The 22,147-nt window shown below is 47.9% G+C and overlaps 1 protein-coding gene across 4 annotated transcripts in view; it reads right to left on the reverse strand.

The window, feature by feature from the left end:
* Window positions 1–13,310: 13,310 nt before the first annotated feature.
* Window positions 13,311–22,147, reverse strand: part of KIF4A (kinesin family member 4A) — an 807,676-nt gene continuing 798,839 nt past the window's right edge. For 3 of the 4 annotated variants that reach the window (XM_069612448.1, XM_069612449.1, XM_069612450.1), the window contains 2 exons: window positions 14,685–14,807; window positions 13,311–14,267 (listed from right to left, as the gene is read on the reverse strand). In XM_069612448.1, the coding sequence (XP_069468549.1) occupies window positions 14,061–14,267; window positions 14,685–14,807 (330 nt within the window). In that variant the 3' untranslated portion in view covers window positions 13,311–14,060. The remainder of the gene's footprint in view (window positions 14,268–14,684; window positions 14,808–22,147) is intronic. The other variant, XM_069612451.1, reaches the window with a different exon arrangement.

Consider the following 22,147-nt stretch of genomic DNA (forward strand, 5'->3'; position numbering starts at 1 on the left):
CAGCAGGCTAATGTGAACAACCCATGTCCATTTTTTTTTTACAACGCAGCAGCTTTTACTCTTTCCCAAACAAAATACACAACCATTGCATTAAATTCTCTATCCCATCGCAGCAATGCTTACTATTTTCTGCAGCTCCGTACTTGACTCTCATGAAACATTATGTGATTACACTATACGAAGCTATGAATAATCGCACATCTCATGCGCGCCATACCAATGAAGCTGGCACTGAGACACGAGTCACACGCTGACAAAAACCAGCACTATGAAAACTTCAAACGCTGCGTGTGAGATAAAAACTTTTCCTCTTCTTCTTTCTTCTTTATGGACACATCCATCACAATACCGAAGCCTGAGCAATGTAAACAAAGGATGTTCCGAAGTCGGAACTGAAAACGGCTCCCCTGTTTACGTCATACCGTTCACCACGCTGCTGGGTGCATTCCTCTGATGGTTAAACAACAGAATAAAATAAGCGCTTCCCTTGAACGCTCTGGATGGACGTTCTACTGATCCGCCATACCTCACAGCAGTCCAATGACATCATCAGTGCCACTACGAGCTCAGGAGCACACGGACCTCTCCGGCCAACTGTCACTGCAGCTAGCTGAGGTCATTGCCCAAACCGGCGTTGCACAACACCCATTGTGAAGCACTCCCAATGCTTCACTCGAAAATCACAATGACAGAATTCCCTCCATCAGCTGGAGTAGTGCAGCTCAGGCGACCCCTGGGACTTCACAGATATGGCGAGCCAACAACTCACACTAGATCAGTCTTTGGGCACATCGAGCACCTCGCTGAGGTCCTCCCTTTCTTAGACCACACCATGTTAAAGCACATCCATGAATGCATAGGCGAGCTGCCTCACAGAACTGTCTCTCTGAATTCTCCCTGGGTGCCACCTTTTGTTGCCCCTGCGTGCCTCAGCAGGCAGCCTTCTGTACCCCGCACAGGGTGCTTCGCCTTGCTCCTCCCAGTGCACCAACAGTTCCTCAGCCCTGGGTGCCTGTCCTTGCGCCTACCAAGGCACTGTCACTTTCTCAGCCCTGGGTGGTGGGACTCTTCCTGGACCATGGGGGGCAGTGGGTTCCCTATCCTTGTACAGTCTCTCACTTGAGTTTCCCTCCTGCTCTGCACCCCCCGCAGCAGTATCTCCTTTCTCCTTATCCTGGACCCCACACACACACACACAGGTACCTGTTGCCTTGTAGCCTTCAGGGTCCATCCAACCAGTCCTGTTGGAGACCAGTCCTCGTCGCCAATTGTTATGATCCGGTCTGGGTCATAGTGATATAAACAGGATACAGTTGCAGGTATGCTTAATGGTTGTTTTATTCAGGTTCTTCAGTTACAGGTACAGATCAGGTCTCATCAAGTCCATAAGGAGATAGGAGGAAATCATGGGAGAAACCCACTGGCTCCCACCACCCAGGCTTCCTTAGATCAACTGCCTGGGTTAGAACCCATTCATACACAAACACTCCAAGATACCTCATACATTCCACAAATGACATCACCACATACCTACAGCATTCAGAAGGTGAAACCATAAGAAAGGAAGGCTGATCCTAACACCTCCTTCCCTTATAAACCATAGAAGGGAAGGCTAATCCTAACACCTCCTTCCCCTACAATCCCAACCAGTCCAGTGTCACACCTCAAACACACCATGACCTGAAGCCGTCATCACACCTAACCATCAAAAGGCCTCAAGCACGAATACTCTGCCAGTCACTCTAAAAGACCAAGAATATAACAGCTGGACAACCAGGCGTAACTAACAATCCAGTAACGGCACCCCACCATCTAAATAACAACAACTTCTGTCCTTCAAAAAATCACGCATCACCTTCCACCCGTCGCCGCCACCAACGGGTCACCAGCCTGCCACGCTGGAGCACAGACCTGCCCCTCTGGGCTACTAACCAGCATGCCATACGCAACCTGAGGAAAACAAACCACCTCCCGTCCACCACTGCCACTGGTAAACCTCAGGGCTGCCACACCTGAGCACAAACAGCCACCTATACGGGCTGGCACGAAGTCCGCTACACACCTACAAGGAACATGTCTAACCTACTACACCAGACCATAGACTCATGGCAACTGAAGAGACAGGCGCCTCCAATCAATTAAAACACACTCACCTGACTCATCCTCAACCACTCAACATTCATAGCAACACTCACAACAGAGGCAACTGGTGGAGAACCAGTCAACAATACCACCATACTTCCTCGATGTGTTGGCCAGACACCTCGAGCCCTCATAGCTACTAAAAACCACCAGGTAACCCCACTACCAAGATGTTCTGTTGCCAAGCTCCCAGAACCACCCAGAAGAAACTCCTGGATGACCCAGAAACAACACTTCAAGTAAAAACAATAATAATAACAGTTACCTACCTGACTACCACCTGCTGCTTATTGATCAGATGGTTTTTACCTCCGATTTGGCTGGTTCTTGGAAGGTGTGTTTTTAGGCGCCCCCCATTTCTAGGTTCAACATGGGGCAACATTCACCTCTGCCACCTTAACAGCAGCAGGGGCGTTGATTGGTTTTGGGTGGTTTGATTTTTGTTTACTGCAGGTTTTTGGACCCGAGATCCAGGTAGCCTGCTCCACTACCCAGTCCAGGGTCCTGTTGTGAAAATCCCTTACCAGCTGGGTCATTATATATTTATTTTGGGAGCGCATGAAAAAATGTAAGTTACTCACCGTAGTGACTAACGTAATCTTAATCCACAGTCCCCTTTCCTCCATACTGTATGGGGGTCCCTCCCAAGGGACGGGAGACAACCTTATTGACCAGAAAAAACCTTCCCCATTAAATTTAGAGGCGCACACAGGTGTGCGGTCCAGGGAGCATGTGCTGCCCTGACTCTGCCCTCCGCTGCCACACCTCAGTCCCCCATTGACGCATCGACAATAGATTTAACATTGCCTAATGACACCAATATTAGGGGTGGGGCGGTTGGTTGGACAAATGGAGGAAAGGGGACTAAGTACGTTAGTCATTACGGAGAGTAACTTATAATTAGTCTTACGTCCGTCGTCTTTCCTCCATACTGTATGGGCGATTACAACTGATTGTAGCCCCAGGGTGGAGGGGAGTCCCTCCTTGTCCTGGGGATCGGGAAAACACGTAGGAAGGATTATTTCCTTGTTCAAGTAGAAAGCAGACAGAACTGTGGGCAGAAATGCCGGGTGTGTCCGCATGACTATTTTGTCCTTGTGAATAGTATATGGTTCCAAGACGACCAGCACCTGGATTTCGCTGACTCTACGAGGCAAGGCCGACTAGTAAGGCCGGCTTGATGGGGACTAGCCTGATGTCCACGGACGCCATGAGCTCGAACTGTTTATGTGCCAGGGCGCCCAAGTCTATGTTAAGGTCCCACACCGGGTGTGGCCTCTTGATGGGCGGTAGAGCTTTGCGAGTCCCGTCAGATGTTTCTTGATGATGGGATTGGAGGAGAAAATAATGCCTTCCTCCGAGTTCCTGTAAGCCCCAATAGCTGCGAGGTATGTGCGGCAGGTGTCCACCTGCACGCCTGAGTGGGCGAGGTGCACCAAGGAGAGCACGTCGTCCAAGGTGCACACCGGGGGAGAGGGGTAGATTCCTTGGAGTCTTCCCAGTGGCAGAATGTGGTCAATTTGCTTTTGTACTGGGCCCCGGTAGCCTTGCTCCTGGTGGCCTGTATGATCTCCAGACTGGCCTGTGAGAGGCTGAGGTGCCGCAGCGTTACCTGCTCAGGTATCACGCTGTGAGGGATAGTTTCCCTGGCGCAGGGTGGATGACTCTGCTCCCATGCTGTGCCAGATGATGTGCTGGGCCCATTGGGAGGTGAATCGGGGGCACTTCCGAGAGACTGAGCAGCTCCAAAAAACCATGGCCTGTTCGGCCACCATGGAGCCATTAGAATGAGGAGGAGTTGGCGACACTCCCTGATTTTGCAAATTACTCTATTAATCAGGGGGGTGGGCGGAAAGGCGTAGGCTTTCATGCCGTACTGGAGGTGGAATGCGACGCCCATAGAGCTGGGGCCCTGACCTGGCCAGGATGCAAACTGGGGACACTTGTGGTGCTAGGTGGCGAAGAGATCCACCTGGGGGTGACCCCACCTGTTGAAGATCTCCTGAATAATGAGGTTGCTTAGCTGCCACTTGTAATTGTCCACTCCCAGCCGGCTGAGCTTGTCTACTTCCAGGTTGGATTCCCCGGGAGGTGCACTGGTGTAAGGTAAATGTCGTTTTCCAGGGCCGACTCACAAATAGTGATCGCCAGTCTGCACAGAGGAGGTGATCTGGTGCCTCCCGGCTTGTTGACGTAGTACATGCTGGCCGAGTTATCCGTCTGGATGAGGACAACCGTGCCCCTGAGAAGTGGTAGGAATGCCCCAAGCGCCAGCCAGATGGCATTCAGCTCTAGCGAATTGATGTGGTATTCCTGCTCCTATCGAGTCCATGTGCCGTGGACAGAGAAATCGTCCAGGGTGGCTCCCCAGCCCTCGAGTGAGGAATCCGTGGTGATGGTGGCCTGCGGAGTGGGCAGTCAGAAGGGCTTGCCCATCCGTAGGTTGCAGTCTCTGGACCACCAAGTTAGGTCCGGGTGGAGAGATGGAGGAACGTTGATCATCTCGGATTGAGAGCCGCGCTCCTAGTTCCATGAGGCCGTGATGTGCAGCTGAATCCTCCTCATCCTTAGTCTTGTGTGCGGGACGGCTAATAGGACTGCTGCCATTAGACCCAAGAGATGTTGGTAGCACCATGCCAATGTCACTTCTCTGTTGAGGAAGTGGGTCGCGGCCCTCTTGATAGCTGAGATGTTGTCCTCCGAAGGAAATACCTTCTGGGAGCATGTGTCCCAGATGAGGACCAAAAAAGTCAGTCTGCGGGGGTTGCAGCTGTGACTTCTTGATTCTTGAGCAGAGTGTTCATAAGGGCACTGGAAGAGTGGTAAACCACTTCCGGAGATGTAGCCTTGACAAGCCAGTCATCGAGGTATGGGTAGATGTGGAGACCCTGCACTCTGAGGAGGGCCGCCACTGCAATCATGAGCCTGGTGAAGACCCTGGGGGCCGAGTTGAGGCCAAACAGGAGGACCTTGTACTGAAAAATGGTAGCCAATGATACTGAAATGAAGGAAAGAACGATGGGGCTACCAAATCGGGATATGCATGTACGTGTCCTTCAGGTCCAGGGAGCACATCCAGTCTCACTTGTCCAATGTCTCCGCTATAAAAGCTGGCGTAACCATCTTGAATTTTTGCAGGTTTAAGGAGAGGTTGAGGGTGGAAAGGTCCAGCACAACTCTCAGGCCCGCCTGGTTCTTCTGAATGGTGAAAATCCTGGAGTAAAAGCCAAACCCTTGCTGGGAGGCTGGGCCTTTCTCCACTGCCTGTGTCTCTACGAGCAACTGGATCTCTGCCAAAAGAGTTGCTGTCACAACCTGTGGGAGGGGAGGCGATGCTGGGATAGGGAGGCGGTACCCAGAGGATACTATGCCGAGGATACAGGGGTCCGCGAAATTCTGGTGCCAGAAATGTGCATGGAGAGCAAGCCTGCCCCTCCCCAGACACGTGGATCCTTAGGGGCGTGTCATGCCTTCTTTCCCTTGAAGGCTGTCGCGGAGGAGGGGGACTGGAAAAAACCCTTAATCCCTCCCTCCCCTTTTTGTTGCTTGCGCCGGCTCCGAGACTGCGAGCTGTCCATCTGTCTGGATCTACGCTCCTGGAAGCCTCAGAACCCTCTGTATGTATGAGCCCTATCGGAGCGCTGCTGAGATTTCCCGGAATTATTGGGATTTTTGCAGGGTTTAATTCTGGATTAGAGGTACAGCCTGAATCTGCCATCAGCTACCCTTGGACTGGCATCTTGCAGGGTGAATGTGGAATGTCTGGATCTCTGGATGTTGATTTATGAATGCCGTATTTTCTTGAATTTCTGGATTTTTGAATGTCCGGACTACATGTCTCCACCTTATATAGACCGGATGACAGAGGATTTTTGCTATGTGGGCAGAACTAAGCTAGACATACCTCCAAATCGAATAGGTCAGCATATAACTGTCGCAGCCTCCTTGTAAGCAGATTGGACTGAAGGAAGTGACTCAGTTTTAGTGTGTTTTTTTTACAATGTGCTTTATTCTACCAAAGTTACTTTTGCCAAAATCAGTTATGACACAAAATGCTCATTTTTATAAACGTCACACTTTTAAAAATTCGATTGGCAAATACCACATTTCACAAGGAACATTTCTGACCACATACCAAGTGTGTGCAATGCTGTTTAGTCATTCTGGCAATCTTCACCATTTCCATGGAAAAAATTGCACCTAAAATTCGACAATTGTCTACATATATAAATATCACTGGGCATATCATTATTTTTCAAAACCGTACCATGTACGCTTTCCCCAGAAATGACATTTTACTGGCGTTTGCATCCACAACATGTCAGAAAAACCTACGTCTTATTTTAATGGCGTAAAAATGACATTTAAAACGGTCATGATTTCACATTACTGTTTCTTTAGATTACTGAAATAAATGTCATGATATGCACAGCCTTTGAAATCGAATGGGCTGGCTTTGTTTCCAAATATGGGCAGTCTTTCCAACCCCCCCCCCCCAGCAAATGTCCATCCCTGCTCAACTGGCACATGAGTTGCCATGACTTCCCTTTGATCCTAGGCAGTTTGAAGCCGAGCAGAGGTGTCGGGGGATTTTACACCTCTGTGCCAGGGCAGTCCATTGTCTCATGCTGCAGCAATGCTACTTCGTCTGACGAAGTCGCCACATCCCACTCCTCAGGGCCATTCATGTTATGAAGGAACTTCCTTTCCCATGGGGCTGGTACATTTTAGAAGTGCCTGCCTTGCAAGAACAGGTTTGGCAGCAATGTTCAGGGCCTAGTCCTGATGTTGAAGTTCTTTTTGTGGTTAGAAACACTGTACACAGAGTACAATTTACTTCTATTTTGGCAGCTTTTCTTCCCAACCTATATAGTCTTGTTTCAGGGCATGTCAGTATTATTTCCATTGAGCTGGCACAATTGCCACTCACTGCTTTGCGCTGCAAAACACGTTAATGTTTACTTTCCCTGGTCATTTACAAATGCGATTTTGCTTGCATCTTTTTTCTGAACATTTACATAGTTCTGGACAATTCCTAACACAAAGGAATCTGTTCAAAAACAAGGTTTCTTTGAAACTGACATAAGCAAAGGGAGCGAGTGAGCTTCGTGCGAGGAATGTCGCCAGTGTTACTTTGTTGCAAAAGTAAAACGCTTCCCGTATGGCCTGGAGTTACTTTCTCTGCTCTTTCACAGATTGTGCTCGACACACATGCCTTTCAGGGAGGACTGGCCCTCCTTTACTTGTGTACACCCTGAAGATAGATGGGCGTGAATGTGTCTTATCAGCAACCAAACACTGTAATGTTGAAAAGATGGAAATGGCAGTGCACAGTCTCTCAGAAATCTTGAGCTTTCAGCATAGCAGCGCTGCACCAGGCTGCTTTTGAATTCTTTTTGGTGCGTATGAAGAAAATAACCGCATCAATTCTCAGGGCGTTCTATGTTTCATCTCCCCCACATGTGCTCAGCAGAGCCAGCGCTGCCATTCTTCACGCAACTGCTGAAAATGCAGTTTGGTGATCTAGGCGAAGTTCTGCTGGGCTGGTAAATGTACCCCACAGTGGCAACCCCAATGTCATTGCCATCAATGTTGAAAGAGTTATTGATTGCCCAATTTCTTCTGGTTGGAGGGAGTGGTTAGGAGAAGCAGCTCAGTCTTCTCATCATTCAGACATAGGCCATGGATGGCCATCCAAGTCCGAATAATGATAGACTTTGTTAACCAAAGCCAGGTCCTTTCCATAGTCGCCTCTCAGAGGTGTGAGGATCTGGGTGTCATCTGCATAGTTAATGTAGGTGACACCCAGATAATCTAGGTCATCAAACAGAAGTTTGGTGAACACATTATACATTGTGGGCGAGACATGATTCTTGCGGGACTCCGCAAGTTATAGGGATAGGGTACGCTGCTGCAGAGGAGGAAAAGTCTCATTGATCTGTTGCTTAGGAAAGTTTGGATCCATGCCTTTGCTTCCTCTGAGAAATGGGCTGCTGATAGGTGTTTTCAGAGCAACTTGTGATCGACCAGGTCAAAAGCAGCTGACAGATCTAGCAGAAGCAAGAGGGCAGGTTTTCCTTTGTCTTTCAGGTCATCAATCTGGATCTTCAGGTCAATCAGGGCTGTTTCTGTGCCATGTTGTGGTCTGAAGCCAGATTTGCGGAGTCCTAGCAATTTATTTGTTTCTGGGTAGGATTGTACTTGGCTATATGCTGCTTAATCGATGATCTTTAATAGAAAGGGGACTGTTGTGATGGGTCCAAATTTGGTGTGGATATTCAGATCTAGAGAAGGTTTCTTGAGAAACAGGAGTACCCATGAATTTTTTAGATTGGTGGGAACGGTACATGTGCGGAAGGAAGAATTGATAAGCATGGTGATAAAGGGGGCTAATTCTCTAGCAGCTTCTTTAATGGTTGATGCAGGACAGGAATCTCCTTGGCAGTTAGAGGGTTTGAGTGAAGCTATGATGTTTTCCACTTCTAGTGTGGATACTTGGGTGAATTTAAATTGTTGAGGGGGTTTAGGCAGGATGGGGTAAAATGTCAAGTTGTTTACTTGAGTTTGAAGGTTGGTTCTTTTGGCGGCTATTTTGTTTTGGAGTAGAGTGATTATGTTGGTTAATGGATCTTGGTGCACCAAGTTTTGTCTTTGAAGCAGTTATCGATCAGGGGGATGGGAGACTCCAGTTCTCTTAATATGGTAAAGAGTTCTCTGGTGCTTGAACTGGCTTCACCAATCCTGTCGTAGGTGTCACGTTTAGCTGAGAGAATTTCTGATTTTTAGTTACTTGTGATTGAGTAATTTTTCTTTGTTGGCTGGTGTGGGATTATTTTTCCAAGTTGTTTCCCCATTTACTTTTTTCATTTCGTAGGGGTTTGGGAGTAAACCAGGCGTTTAAGTGTGCTTTAGGTTTGCCTTTACGCAGTTTAAGAGGTGCGATTTTGTCTAGAGCTAGTGTGATGGTGTTATTGTATAGGTCACTAGTTCTGCCGGATCGGATAAGGCAGCTAGGTCGGGGATTAAGTAGGGGTTGGATAAGAGGTTTGAGATTGTCCACTGTAATAATACTTTTGTTACGGGTGTGGATGGGCGGAGCAATAAGGTTTTGCTTATTCTGAATTGTACATTCCGAGATGGTAAAGGTAAGTAGGGCGTGGTCAGTCTAGGGGGTATGGTTCAATGGAGGTAATGGTGGTTACGCAGTTAATGTCAGCAACCCAGTCTAGGGTTCTTCCTTTTTCATGTGGGGGTAGATGGAACAGGCCAGCAACATAGAAGTTGGATCATCATTTTATTGTAGTCCTACTTCGTCTATGGTCTGTCCAGATGTTTAAAAGAAACAGGTCACTAGCCCCACAGCTCCTCAAAGCACTTTTCAATCATTTGGTAGGGCTTTTTATACACCTTCAGCCCTTTAACAGGCTGCAGGTGCGAGTTGACAATTAGTCCTGCCAGACCATCATTAAGGGGACATGGCTTCAAGGGAGTTAGTTTGTAATAGCCCATGAAGACGGCTGCAGGGTTGGTTTGGCGATTAGGAAAAGTAGGTACCATGTCACCCCAAAGGCATCCCAGTCCGTTCCCACAGACCCTCCACCCAAGTGATCCTCACTCGCCTGTCCACCTCCATGTTCAGGATCTAACCGCGATGGCCTTTCCTTGGGCACCTGCGCAGAGTATCCATGGGGAATAGGAGAGAGGATACCCTCAGGTTTCTCTTACACAGCAAAGTGATAACTGGAAAAAATGTTCTCCCTTCTCATAAAATTCTTGTCCATGGTTTTAAATGAGATCTCAAACCTATTTAGCCATTCTGCCTCAGCAGCAGACAGGTCTGGCAATTTTCTGAAAACTGAGTGGCCCACTTGACCAAAACAATTATACATGTCTGCCGTGAATGTACCCCCATTTACCCCATGCAGGTAGTTCAGAAAACCACCTCTCCAGTCACACCACTTGATCTGCGGTTCACTTGCAACTGGCAGAAAAAATGCAGGTCCCAGAATATTCATCCTCAAATCCTGGATGAGCTCCAATACTCATTACACTAAGCGTCACATCTCCAGGACGCCCAGATTCAAGCTCGCCAGCCAGGCCCTCCTTCAGCAGGCTTGGTGCAAGACACGACTAAACACCTGACCCCAAAATGGCTGCCAGCGTCAAGCCAATGGGATGTCCATGGGCACCTGACCACACAATGGCATGTGGGACAAAGAGCGTGACTTCACACTCCCGGCGGAGCAGCTGGAAGCAAGACACTTGATTCGCCACACTTAGACGCACATGGGATACACTCACGTCTCTGCATGTTGAGCAATCTATCCAAGTCGTCTCACAGCTGAGCAGCAGTACCATACCCACAGCTGTTCTCGTACACCCAACGAACAAGCATACACCCAGCTAAAAGCATCATTACAGAAGATCAGCTGTACAGACTGGGGCTACAGTCCAGGTATCAGCACACTCGTCACCAGTATTATAAATGAGGCAGCTCTGTTGAATACAGACTCCTTTTATTAGGTATTTTCAGCGGTCACAAGCTATCACTTAAGCAGCCCCAGTCTCCTACTTCAACCGCCTCACTCTAAAAACTAAACATTCTCTGGATCTGGATCAACAATCCAGAACCTAGTCTGAGAGTCTATTACCTAATACAACTATATACATGAAATCAGTTTTACCTTGCATACCTGCAAACATATTTACATGAAAACAGATTACTTTCACACGTCACACCAAGTATGCAGGTTGAGTCGTTTTGGGTGAAGCACATGGTCTCTAGGCTGTGACAATAGGTCAGATCTCCAAGGAAACCGGCGAGGTGGGCACACGGTCAGGTCCAGGAGATCCAGGTACCACGTCCTCTTCGCCCAGTCCAGGTTTTTTTTAATGGGTTTATTGGCATTTTCAACTACTACAGTCAAAGCAGTGTTAAAATTCGAATGTACAACAGAATGCAGCACAGTCCAATAAACCAACAATGATATAGAGGGAAAGGTGAAGGGGACAAGATAAAGTGGAAGAAAAATAACTGAATACACAACCAGGTTAGAAGTAGTGAAATTACAATTGTTCATTGCATACCTAAAACAATAACTCAGCTTTTCTCATTGGAGGGTCTAATGTGCGGTACACTGTGGGACGTTTAACAGGGGGGGAGGGGGAGCTGACGCAGCATATAAGGTCCAGTGCACGCAGAGGTGACCGATCTAAATCTCATTGCAATAGAGGGGTGAAGTCATGGTGGTCCGTGATCAGAACGAAGGTAGAGGACAGAATTAACTAGCGACTTCCATGCTTCAAATTTAAGAACCACATCCCCACCATGTACCCTTATTGAGCGTCCCCAAGCAGTGTCTCAGCCTTGCACGAGCACTGCATTTCCTTCAGCCATGTTTCAAAGTGTGGGCCTTTACATGGTATCCAGGTCATAGTTCTGTATCTTTTAGCCAATATGCAAGCCAAGTACATGAACATGTTTATACTTGCTAGTCCTAGAGCGCACCCCTAATACACATTCGAGCGTGTTCCACTCGTATCTTTTGACCCCTGCTGTTTCACAGACTTGTTTAACTCAGGACCAGAACCACTGCGCTACGTCGCATTCCCAGATCATGTGCATTAAGTGGGCGTTATCTTGACCACATCGGGGACAGTTGGGTAGTGCACCTCTTTTAAACATACCAACTCTGGCTGGAGTCATATATGTGCTATGGAGCACATTAACCAATGAGCCTAGATCTCGCATTCTGCGACACATTTTTCACATAGCTAAGTGCCAAGTGATGAGGACTCTGACATGGTACTGAAGAGGATAAAGGAGAATTTTGCAAAAGCATCAGTCTTTTACAGCTTTAAGAACCATGTTCCCCTGAAGCAAACAATTTCTTCGCCAGAGCGTCCATTTTTTTTTTTTACTCCAATCAGTGGGGAAGTGGGTCATGACGCAACAGTCGTGGCCTGCACCACTAACCCTTCGGTGTTCGGGTGAGTCAAAAACAGAAAGTCGCCTCTTGCCGGCTTACATTTTTTTGTAAGCTTTGTGTCTACTGCTGCTGTTTAACAAGGGGGCTATAGCAAGGCCATCATCGGATCTGCTAGAACAGCATTGAAAGTCCTGTGGCCCATAGTCGAGAATGTTGGTGAGGCCGTGCTTCGACGCCAAAGACACAAAGACCTTCAACTGCCTTGCTGCATTGGGCATTCGGGAGCCCTTCTGGGTTTAGTTGCTGGAATTCTACATCTGTCATCACGAAGGTCCTCCACCAGTTGCAATAATTCAGCCTGGTCCTCCAGATGGCACGGTCAGGGCCATAGCCACCTGCAGTGTGAAGGCAGAATCCGTACCAGCTGAGGCCTTTTGAACAACTGAGCACCAGTTTTTTTGAAGTCCGCCCACTCCTCCCCAGACACACCCTTCACAGGGTAGGATTTACCCCTTTCCTCCAACGAGTCGGAATCGCGTATGCATTTCTTTTTGTGCTGCGTTTCTCCCATAGGCAGCACATCAAAAAATCCTACAGGGTCGGACACAGCCATCCGATTGGCTTGAAACCTAAGGTCATTGCAGGGTTGGGCATTATTTTACACACAAAAAAGTAATGCTTTCCCGAAGTAATCAGGTTGTAGAAAAAAGCAATTAAAGTTAGAACACAGTGCCTCAATATATACTGGCCCGGCAGTCATGTCTGGCTCATGGAACGGACAGAGCTGCGATACCCTCTGGTAGCAGGATAGTTTCTGAAGAACAGCAGAGGCATACATACGTTCTTTGCTAACCTCATGGTTAGTGTTATAACTGCGGCTTAAATCATCATATCCAAGAATTTGTACCTAACATTTAATGCAAATTTGCCTTAGATGTATTATCAGACATCCTGAAATTTGTTGTACCTTTGTCCACCAATGACATTATGGATTTTTGGTTCCAGACTGCACCTTCGGGCATTTCAAGAGCATGGAACAGTGGCAGTGAAGGCCCTTTAAACATTTCATAATCAAGTTTGCAGCAGTTTCATGGAAGATAATGTGCAAGGGGCTATAAAATAAGCGTTTATAACGCTGGTCACTTCTTAAACACATTTTTATAAACACACTCCTCCCATTACATTAATTCATCGATGTTATGCTCTTGAAAATACCCTAAAATGTATTTGATCACTCAGTTTTAAGTTATAGGTTAATTCTTTTTTATTAAACTTGGAGAACATTACTATACATGTAAAAATACATTAAAAACTGAAATAAAAATAGACTACCGTGATTATCTTTCCTTAGCCGCTTCAGATTAAATGTATTGTTAGCCAAGATCAAGCAGTCCACCTGGAATGAACATGTTCAGGAATGGTGGTGTAAGACTTGATGGCACCAGGTTTCACAGGAATGAGTCCATTACATTAGGCTCTCCAGCGTATGATGGCCCAGTTCATAAGTAAGGAGGATGCACTGATCTGGGTGAAGCTTATAGGATGTTAGTCTCTCCTTCCAGACCACGCTTTGCCACAAAAACTGGATTCCTGACCACAGCAGTCCATCTCCTTTGACCTCTTAATACCATCACAAGGACAAGCTCCGTCACTGTCAAGATCCAGTGAAGACACAAACACACAAATATATACAGAGAGAATTTAAAAGACAGACAAACGGCGCAGATTTCAGAGGCTGTATACAGCTCTTAGCCTTCAATAGGCACAAGCTAGTGACAATTGGAAACATTTCATTCTGGAGGGTTCAAGTAAAAAGTTCAACTAAAAACACTGACCATACTATTATCTTCAATTGATAAATAGTCCTTACAAAGTGAAATGCTGTTGGCAGCTCTGATTGGGCATGGGCAGCCACACTGGCTCTTTACACAAAGGCATATTTTTTTCAGTGTCTCTGGGGCTTAAAAAAGGTCCTTGATCATCTGTGGGTCATTCGTCCTCTTTGATCGGTGTGCACCCTGCAAAGAAACTGCTGTTGCTTCCCAAAGCTTTCTTTTTTCTCTTGAGGATGGACTGGTTGTGGTTCTCCTGGGCATCAGTCAGAGGTGATTCTGAAGTCACTTTGATTGTTGCATTTGGCCTCCTCTGAAGCTTGATGGACATCACTTGACCAATGTCACTTATTTCACTTAGAACCTGTAAGAAAGGAAAGTTATTAGTACATCCAGAATACATTTGCTAGTAAAGCTAGTGCCTAGACCATTCCACAACACTTTTCGGATGTATGCAGGAACTAATCACAAATTATCAAGTGAAGAAGTAGTCTACAGATTTGACTGGGTCATGCCAGCTGGACCATAGTCTCTGAATGAACCCGACTACCGCCCAACCAGTGCTGCTCGGTTCAAGAAAACAAGCCTTAGGTGACTGTACACATCACAACAGTAATCCCCCAAATTAGTCATGACATACCCTTTTCAGCACATAACTATTGGAATACAAACACCAATACTCTGGTCACACTCGGTGACAAACCATTAAAAACAGAACCAGCTGGGTACCTGCTAGCACCCCAATGCCTGCATTCTACTCCTCGCGCCCACCCCCAATTACCTTCTTGGTGGGAGTGATGCACGGTGGGTTAAAGAAAGACTCCCCCGTCGTTACTTCTGTGGGGTCTTCAAGCTTCAGCGACATCTCAGATTCCTTGGAGCGATCCTCAAGTGTTGTGCAATCCTGAAAGGGGGAAAAAACAAAATAAACCACAGGACACTACAAAAAAGTAAAAAAATAAAAAAAAACCACACATTTCAGATGCAACACTTTTTTCCAGTTTAATTTACAACCAAAAAGGTGAAAATAAATGACCTGCTAATATTTTTTTTGTATTATCTTCCCACAGATCGCTCATATGCATTTCACTGCATCAGCCCATCTTCAGAAATCTTCCATGCCACGTGGGTGTAATGCGCCTTTGCTCTGCCGTACCTTCTGTGCCACTGAATCCATGGCTCCAGAAGTTCAGTAGCTGAGGGAATGCAGAACTGGACCACTCTAGGGCGCTAGTGGGCAGCCGGCGTATGGAGATCTGAGTTTCACAAGCTCCGCCGGGGCCGCCAATATCCTGAAAGATTTATCCCGATTAGACCTTCCATTTCTGCATCCTTCTGCGTCGGTTTAGAGGTGGTGTGTCTGCGCCACAAGCTGTCGGCTTCCCGGGCTGAGACTGAGGGAAAAACCCTGCTTGCCATGCCAGAGGGTGTGACAGAAGCAGGCACCATTTTTTACGCCGCAGCCAGGAGGCACTTGAATGGACGGCGGGCTGGGAACAGGCCCGTACCTCTTACACCAACACACACTACAGTCCACGGCTCTAGAGCACTGTGGGATGCTCGTGCAGTGGGGGCAAAACTTTGCGCGCAGGGGGGCAGGGGGGGGGGAGAAGGAGCCGTGAGTAAGCTACAGCTGCGCACAGAGACTGTTTCACAGCGCTGTGAAAGGAGGAGTTCACCCACCCCGCATCCTGGACAGCGCCCAGTAACATAGGCAGAGCACATTGCCCCACACTATTTGAACTGAAGAGGCAACCATTGGTACTCATGACCAGCAGAACACTGGAAGCAGAGGTGGTGTAGGAGACGCTACAGCAGGTGGCCCTGTGCTCTAAGAGTACTGAATGTAGAAGCCCAGGTCCGACATCTTGCCATCACCTATGAGGAGTGCTGTGCTGCAGAGTACACCCAATCACGGGCACAGTGAAGAGGGATGGCAAAGGGTAGGATACGGAAGGCAGGCCTCCAGAACAAGATTGACCGATTCACAGTGACTGCCCCCGGCAGAGGAATTGGCGACAGCCGACATGGGAGCTGCGGGAGGAAAACTCCAGGTCATCTGTTGAGGCAAAAATAGATTGCCTGGCATCAGACGTTTCCTTCCTCCGTCAGACTTTTCGCAAGCCACCATCGCAGATGGCGAAGTGGAGCAGCACATCTCAGATACAGAAGACACTGAGGAAACTGGAGAAGCAGTTGGCATCCGTCTCACAGAAGCTCAGAGTCCTGGAAAGCAGAGCAGAGTAAGCTGAGGGCAGATCGCAGCAGAATCATCTCTGTATCCTTGGGCTACCGGAGAAGGATGAGGGCCCCAGCGTGGAGCTTTTTTCTGGAACACTGGCTGACAGATTAATGGCTGCAAAGAAAGTCAAAACTTTTTTTCCATTGAGGGCTCATAGGGCCCCCACAGGGCCTCCGGTTCCGAGAGCGGCTCTGTGCACTATTATAGCACGATTGGTGACCGCGACACGCTCTTACACATGGCAAGGGCAAAAGGCCCGATAACGTATAATGGGTATCAAATTGGTTTCTTTCCAGACTACAAGAGGGAGGTGTAGCGGGCCTGCCAGTCCTTCGACTGTTCAAAAGTTGCACTCACTTGTCATTTAATAAGCTCTTTTCCTGTGCACCTTAAAATATACTACAAGGGAACAATCCATCTCTTTCAGACTCCAGGAAGAATGGAACTGGATGGAAACGCATGTCCTGTCTACGCCAGTGTCCAGGTGGCCTAGGGCACAGACGAGTCCACGCAACGACCGGGAGTCCTCTCCCACTTTGTTAGATACGCAAGGCTCAGCTATGGCTGAAACAGTTGGTGAACAGACAGGCCCTGGGTGAAGGGGGTTACAACCCGCCCCGCCCCCTACCCTACCAAGATGTGCAGCTCCCTATCTGTGCGCTAGTGTGTAACTCTTTATATGTGAAAGTACTATGAGGTGTGCTCGGACAGGGGCTTGAAGGGAGCGCAGGCTGTTTCCATGGTGAGCCAGAAGATGGTTATGGTTCAATGGTTCTTTAGGTGTTGTGTTCCTTTGAGGTTCATGCGACCAGTGCTTTTGGTTGGGTGGAAGTACAGGGGTTTTAGTATGTTTGGGTCTGTTGGAAAGGGGGTTCCTTTTGTTGATTGGGACACTGATGGGGCCATTAGAAGTGGAATGTTACATCTTTCGAACTGGGGATGGGAATGGTGGTCTCTACGGATGTATTACTCTTTAACCTACATACATGGCAGCAGGGGACGGGGCTAGATCAATTTCCTTTTTTACATGAAACATGAACAGGCTGGGGACCAGTGTTAAGAGGCTGCTGGTGCTGCAATTTCTTAGACAGCACTTACCAGATATAGTCCTGCTCACTGAAAGCCACATGGCTGAGTTGGAATGCCGTTTTTGCAGATGCACAAATCATGGGACGGCGGTGCAAGCAGGGTTCTCTAGAGGGGCAAGGGGTACCCTGATGCTGTTCTATAAGCAGCTTCCCTTTCAGCTTCTGGCAGTGACGCAGGATCCCTTAAGGTGCTTTGGTTCGTTGATGGGGTTAGGTGGAATTGTAAGAGGAGACTTGGGGTGTGGTCTGTGTGTATGTCACACCACCCTTGACAGTAGATCTCTTGAGCAAATTCCAAGCAGCCCTGTGGAGTGGCTCAGATACTTGGTCATTGGGGGGAGGGATTTCAATATGGGCCATCGTCAAGATCACACACACACTCCAAGGGTGGGAACATTGGCTCTTCTTGGAGTTGTCCACCTTTTCCCCTGCACTGGCGGATGCCTGGAGGACACTGCACCCCTCTCTATCCAGGCTGGAATATTTCCTTATACCGCAGTGAGACCTGCACAAGCTTGAGCGGGCCACTTTTTGGCTAGGAGGCATCTCTGACCACTCTCCATTGGTCATGGAGCTTATTGACGGCAGATGCAGGGAGAAACCTCCATGGAGAATGAACAATTATTTGGGTTTGCCCTAGTTCCTGGAGGAAGTGGCCACCAAGCCAAACAAGTATTTTATTATCAATGCGGGGTAGATGCATAGCCCTGGAGGTCTTGTGGGAGGGCTACAAGGCGGTACTTGGAGGGGAAATTATATCTCTGATTACGGCCCATAGACGTGCACATCAGCAGGAGGTCTGAAGTTGAGAACCTCGAGATAACTGCAGAGGTGGCATAATTGGTTGAGGGAAATCTAAATAAGCGGGAGGCTCTTTGCAGTGCTCAAATCCGGCTGCAAAATATCATCCTGGATAATGAGAGAGAACCATACTGGCTCAAACGTAGCCAGATATATGAGTCAGGGGATAGGGCTGGGAAAATGCTGGCCTGGCTTGAGAGGAGGCTCGAGGGATACAGACATACAAGGGAGATTAACGTGTTTCTTACCCCAGGTAACGTTCTTTCGACTGGATGTTCCTCCCATGTATTCCTCATCTTGGTATATCCATATACAGCTTTAGCTGCTTTGGAAAAAAATTTCAGTAGGGAGCGCTGCATGTCTATGCCGTTTGACTCAATGTCCCTCGGGGGCCTCTGTCCCTATGTAGATGTCAACACTGGTACATATAGCGCACGCAGCGACCGTTGGCTTCAGTTGCGTTTTGATGCGTTCCCACAATACTTTAATGTTACCATAAAACAGTGTTCAGCCTTGAAAAAACGTTAAGTATAACACGGAAATTCTACTGTGGGGTAGTTTGGGGGGGAGGTGGGGGCGCGTGGGGGTGGAGGGGCAGGGAGGAAAGCGATGAGGAATACGTGGGAGGAACATGCAGTCGAAAGAACTCAAATGCCCAAGATAATCCACCTAGATAAGGTTTGTTTTGTCACTGCCAGCCCCAATTTATGGCCTGTATAATAAACAGTTCATCCTGTCGCAATTTCGACATTCTAGAAATATAAAAAACTAAGTGCTCACCAAGGGTGAAGCCTGTGCCATCTCTACATTGCATCTCTACTTTGCAGGATGAGGAGATGGATAAAAATGTGTTACATGAAAATTAGACCCAATTCTGGGTAAAAATGTGGTTTTAACTAAAGAAAATTGTATAAGGAGGATTGCAGTTCACTCACCCTACGCAACTTAAGGAAAGGTTTTGAAGGTAGCCTTAAACGATAAGAGTTCATTGGTTTGACAGGAGTACACGAGGAATTTTAGAACCAGATTAAGGTCTGAAACTGGAACCTAAAAAGGGATTGGAGGGAACACATACGCCAGTCCCTTCAGAAATGGTATCACTAGTGGCATTTTGAAGATACCTCTTCACACGAGCGCTTAAAAATTGAAAGCACCGCCAGATATCCTTTTATTGTGTCAACCTGGAGCCAGATTTAACAAGAACGATAACACCATAGGTTTACTGCACATAAACAAATCCACATTCTTGTCCCTGCACCAACTGCAGAACCTGTTCCAATGGCAGCAGTACAAAGATTTTGTTGATGGCCTTCTGGCCAAAAGTAAAATCTCCATTATGTCATCCTTGATGTCCCAATCCTTATATCGAAGCCTCTCAGAAACCATGCGCGAAGGTTGAGCATCTTGACCTCCGAATGGAGAAGCCGACCTTCCTCCCACATGAGAAGATCTGCTCTTTGCAGAATGCGTATTGGAGGGCAGATGAACCTGTCCAGAAGGCCTAGGTACCATGTCGTCCTGGCCCAATCCGGAGCAATTAGGATCATGGATTTCCCAAACTTTCCCCACCTTCTGCCCATGAAGATTTAGCCAGTAGGGACATCAAACCCTAAATTGTCAAAGATTTTGGCTTCAACAGAGCAGGTTCTCGACTCAAAAGTACCTTTGAAGGTTTGAGTAGTTTTATCATGGACACTCAGGCTCTAGGGTGCACAGGGTTTGTCCTTTGCATATTCCTGTTCAGGTTTTTCCTCAACCGGGACATTGCTCCTACTCTTCTGTTTTGAGGGGGTTGGGGCCACATTCTGAATCTCCCCCATTCAGCCGGTGAAGCGGATTTCATAAGGCAAGTTATCTATCCCGGGGAGGAACTCGAAGCGGACGGCTACCTGCAATGCCTTTTCTTCATTCGTCATGAAGACGAAGATGAGTGTTGAGATCCACCCTGGATTGAGATCTTTTAGCTTTCTTCCGACAAGGAGAGTTGCCCATCCTCTCGTCAGAGGATCGCTTTTTAGACAGTCTTCGAATGGGATTTGTGTCTTACCTGCAGCCAACTTCCTTTTACGTTCTTTCAGGGCATTCAACGTCATCGAAAAGGCAGGATCCACACTCCGATGTCTTATGAGCGGATCCCAAACAGCACAGACACCAGATGGGGGTCTGTAAGGGACATCTTCGCCCGCAGTCGTGGTATTTTTTCAACTCCAATTTTAAGCTTTAAGCTGGGTTCATCTACTGTATGCCTCACCAAGTGAGGCGATTTGAGTCAATGGGGTGTTACCCTCACCTGGTATCCACGGGGACACCACCCAGCCCTGGTTGGATGATTTGCACTCTCAAACCCTCTCCCGGTCCCTTGGTAAGGCCTCTGGTTAAAGATGGGTCTTAATATTGTAAAAGGTGGATTCTCCGTCCTGCTCCTCGTGGCAGGGCGCGTAGATATGGGGGGCGAGCAGCGACCAAGTTACTTCACTGGTGCAAGCCCCTCTCCTGTGGGAATCCAGGCATGCTGCGATTCCGAAGGTTTTCTGCTTTACAGTCTTTATATGCAGTTCTTATGTTCCCTTAGTTCGAATAATAATATCTTGCTTCTTTCCTTTAGGTATGGAAAGTTATTTTGGTGTTGTCATGCAGTTTGAAGATGAGCACATTGTACCTTCCAGTAGCGTGCACTGGGGTCCTTTTTGTTTTATGGCCTAGACACCCTCGAAGGATTTTTTGGTGATTGTACAAGTTTGCCTGGGACGAACTGGTGGCAGCATTTACTTTTCATAATGTTTTACTTTTTACTGAGTTAAACCAAGTTTACCGCATTTGGCTCAAGACTGGCCACGTCGGAAAATGGCCAAGCCATAGTCTTTTGTTCTGTCCCATGCCTTCACCCAGGTAAATTAACCCAGGTTTTCCTTACTTGGGCATGCAGCCTCCCGCTAAAACCGATCTCTTGTGGGGTTCTGCCCGTCACGTGTGTGCGCCCAGGGAGTGGGTTGGGACTGTCTGGTCCCAATCCACACTACTGGTGCCAGGATGTCTGGAGTGCCTGAATGACAGACCACCATGGACCGTGATTGGTCCACGACTGGGATGCCTGCATGACAGCAGATCTTCAATTGGAAGTCTGCAATTTTGGCGCAAAGCTAATCTTGGATAAGAAGGGGCTCTGCATCCATTCAAGGTCAATTGCCTGAGTTCTACATGAAATACAAAAAGGAGCAAAGTATTCTGCACGAAGAAACACTTGCGAAACCGCCACAGATGCTCTAGAAGGCTTTGGCACCCTTCAACCTCTGCTGCCCTGTCGGACCAGTTTTCTTCATCGATTAAGGTGGCTTGCCAAGGTGCGTTACCCCTTTGGAGTAGTGGGAACTACTCCCAGCGCCACCTGCTTTCCCACCGAACAAGCCCCTTCGAAGTGTTCCTGGGCCAGCAGTGAACTGTCCAGCTCTACCTCAGGGTATCCCGCAGCACCGCTGCAGTCTTGAGTTGAAACCCGAGACTTGGGACATTGCTTGCTTGTGGTCCCGTGCCATCCCACCAAATTCCGCAGGCCTAGGTCCCGAATTAGGAGAGTGTATAACCCTGCCCGAATCAGTTATCCCTGTGTCACTACCTGCTGGTGACTATTGCTGTGTCTTGCTGACCTGTTCCCCTGTGCCCTGGAGCCTGCTGCACCAGAATTTTCTTCATACCTACTTCGGAAGCTGAGGAAAGGCAACTGTCCCATCACAGATAATCGTTCTATCCCGCAGCCGCTGACAGCCGGAGCGCAGCGAAGCTGCAGGACTCAAACCTACTAGCGACCTTAACTAAACTGGCAAGGTTTGGTGTGCAGAGGGTCGGCGAGTACTTGCATCACTTACCGGTGGCCCCCTGGCACAACCAATCTTACACACAAATATCCCTTAAAAGGTATTCGATCTTGGCTGGGTTAGACTGCGCTCCCTAGCCATTCTCACCTTTTGAAAACTGCTCTGCTGTGAAGGTCAGATCCTACTCAAATAGTGGGAAGCAATTCTTCACTGCCTCAAGCCCCTTCATGACTTGCTACAGCTCTCTCAAGATGACCCGCTTTTTTACGCACAACTGTACTGTTGAGCACAAGGCTCCCCA

This window comes from Ambystoma mexicanum, chromosome 5p, assembly GCF_040938575.1.
Source record: "Ambystoma mexicanum isolate Mex_15411 chromosome 5p, UKY_AmexF1_1, whole genome shotgun sequence".
Lineage (NCBI taxonomy): Eukaryota > Metazoa > Chordata > Amphibia > Caudata > Ambystomatidae > Ambystoma > Ambystoma mexicanum.